General features: G+C 37.0%; 1 protein-coding gene across 1 annotated transcript; it reads left to right on the top strand.

Moving 5' to 3' along the window:
* The first annotated feature begins 349 nt into the window (after positions 1-349).
* LOC115422478 (troponin C, skeletal muscle-like) lies at positions 350-1,342 on the top strand. The gene is made up of 3 exons (XM_030138829.1): positions 350-382; positions 926-980; positions 1,167-1,342. Exons 1-3 carry the CDS (start codon positions 350-352, stop codon positions 1,340-1,342), a joined length of 264 nt encoding a protein of 87 aa, XP_029994689.1.
* Positions 1,343-2,161: the final 819 nt, after the last annotated feature.

Raw genomic sequence — 2,161 nt, 5'->3', positions numbered from 1 at the left:
TTATCAGTATTATTATCATTCAGTATTATCATCATTAGTATCATTAGCAGTATTATTATCATTATTTTCCAGACTCCGCATTCCAAGCAAGTCCTTGGAAATACCTTGTTAAAATTATTTGAAAACTGTGGGCTGGCTGTTGCTTATTTTCATTCAATAAATTTCTATGACTAATTAGACTAGACTCAGACTGCACCTATTCTGTGTGTAGTAGGCTACTGTAAAAGATGTGCATTTTCTACAATGTAACATATATATCTCTCTCAGTCTCAAAAGTGAGGACTATTACCATGTGTTACAATTTTGCGGCTAAAACTCAACAGTTTATGGAAATAAAACAGAAGCAGATATGTGTGACTGCTTCAGCAGGATGCAGACTCAGGTGGGCACCCAGCTGTTAGAACTGTGAGCTCATTCCATGACGTGACGATGATATTGAATTATTTATTCACTTACAATCAATTTTTGGCCCCAAAACTATAGTTGTTGAAGAATAGGACCAGGACCAAAAGCGACAAGTGAATGTTTTGGGCAGATAGCGGGGTGGACTCTCACGTGCCTTGAATCGCAGTGCTTCCCTCCTCCTCGTTCATTCTCCAGACCGCATGACATGTTTGCGTGTGTGTGTTGCAAGGTTGTACAGGAGAAAGGGGCGGGGCGTGACAGAGATGAAAGGGCACCATGACCAGGTCCAGTGACAGCCAAATTAAATCACTCTTAACATTTATTATCATTCATCAGAATTTTAGTCACGAAAATTTTAGTCATGCAAAAAAAAAAAAAAAAAAAAAACGAGTAAAAAGGGCACTTGTAAGCAGGGAATCAAAGCGGCAGGGGCTCAAGCCCCCCCCCCCCGGCCCCCTGCTTTGCACGTGCCTGCTGACTACCTATTCTTTCTTCTCTTTAATTATTCCCTTTTCTCAAGCCCACTGTCGCCCAAAGTGACGCCCACTCCTTCCTGACAGAGGAGATGATTGCCGGTAACTATTTGACCCTCATTTTCTCCACTGATTGTAAGCCAACTATAGTCCTATTAAACTTCCATTCAGACAGAACCACCTGATTTAAGTTAATGCTTTTGTTATGATTATTCTATACAGCTTTCACATGACAATTTTGTTCTTGCTTCATTTGACCTGTTACGTGTGTTTCTGTTTTTTATCCAGAATTCAAGGCTGCCTTCGACATGTTTAACACTGATGGTGGCGGTGACATCAGCACCAAGGAGTTGGGTACAGTGATGAGGATGCTGGGCCAGAACCCATCAAGAGAAGAGCTGGATGCCATCATTGAGGAGGTTGATGAAGATGGTGAGGTTACAGTGAAAAAGATCAAAAGATAAGACAAGACAAGACAAGATAAGATAAGATAAGATAAGATATACTGCAAAAATCTAAATCTTAACAAGTATTTTTTCTCATTTCTATTCAAAATATCTCATCCCGCTTAAAATAAGACATAATCACCTAAAGAGTAACTTTTAAATGAGCTATACGAACTTGTTTTAAGACAATAGATCTTGAAAATCTTATTTCAAGAAATCTTACCAAGGTAATTTATCACTTGTTCCATTGGCAGATTTTTTTGCTTGAATGAAGTACAAAAAAAAATCTTGAATTGATCAAAAAATATGCCAATGGAACCAGTGATAAATTACTTTGGTAAGATTTCTCAAAATAAGATTTTCAAGATCTATTGTCTAAAAACAAATTCTTATATCTCACCGAAAAGTCATTCTTTAGGTGATTATGTCTTATTTTAAGCGTGATGAAATATTTTGACTAGAAATGAGAAAAATATACTTGGCAAGATTTTGATTTTGCAGTGTAAGATGAGATGAGATGAGATGAGATGAGACGAGGTCAGATAAGATAAGATAAGACTTCATTTATCCCACCATGGGGATATTTCACCGTTAACAGCAGCAACATACAAGAAGCAAGCAAAACTGTGCATATTAGAAACAGTACTTTTAATAATTACTGATGGCATTGCACTCTCATGAAATTATTTATGTTTGAAAGGTTGGGGCTCTTTGAAAAGTTTATTGTGTCATTTAACCTCCTGACCTACGAAAGTAAAAGTTTTGGCTTTTTTACATTAAATAAATGCTTTGATTGGAAACGGCCCAATGCAACAGTTTTTGCAGATACATTTTTTA

This window comes from Sphaeramia orbicularis, chromosome 7 (genome assembly GCF_902148855.1).
Source record: "Sphaeramia orbicularis chromosome 7, fSphaOr1.1, whole genome shotgun sequence".
In the NCBI taxonomy this organism is placed as follows: Eukaryota; Metazoa; Chordata; class Actinopteri; order Kurtiformes; family Apogonidae; genus Sphaeramia; species Sphaeramia orbicularis.
The sequence above is the reverse complement of the archived record's forward strand: the minus strand, read 5'-3'. Positions and strand labels throughout refer to the sequence as shown.

What these genes read in the sequence shown, in the direction of transcription:
- LOC115422478 (XM_030138829.1), top strand. Translation starts at nt 350, where the DNA reads ATGTGTGACTGCTTCAGCAGGATGCAGACTCAG. An exon ending in TCAGCAGGATGCAGACTCAG is followed by an intron (nt 383 to 925) that starts GTGGGCACCCAG and finishes CCTTTTCTCAAG; the next exon opens with CCCACTGTCGCCCAAAGTGA. An exon ending in GACAGAGGAGATGATTGCCG is followed by an intron (nt 981 to 1,166) that starts GTAACTATTTGA and finishes TTTTTTATCCAG; the next exon opens with AATTCAAGGCTGCCTTCGAC.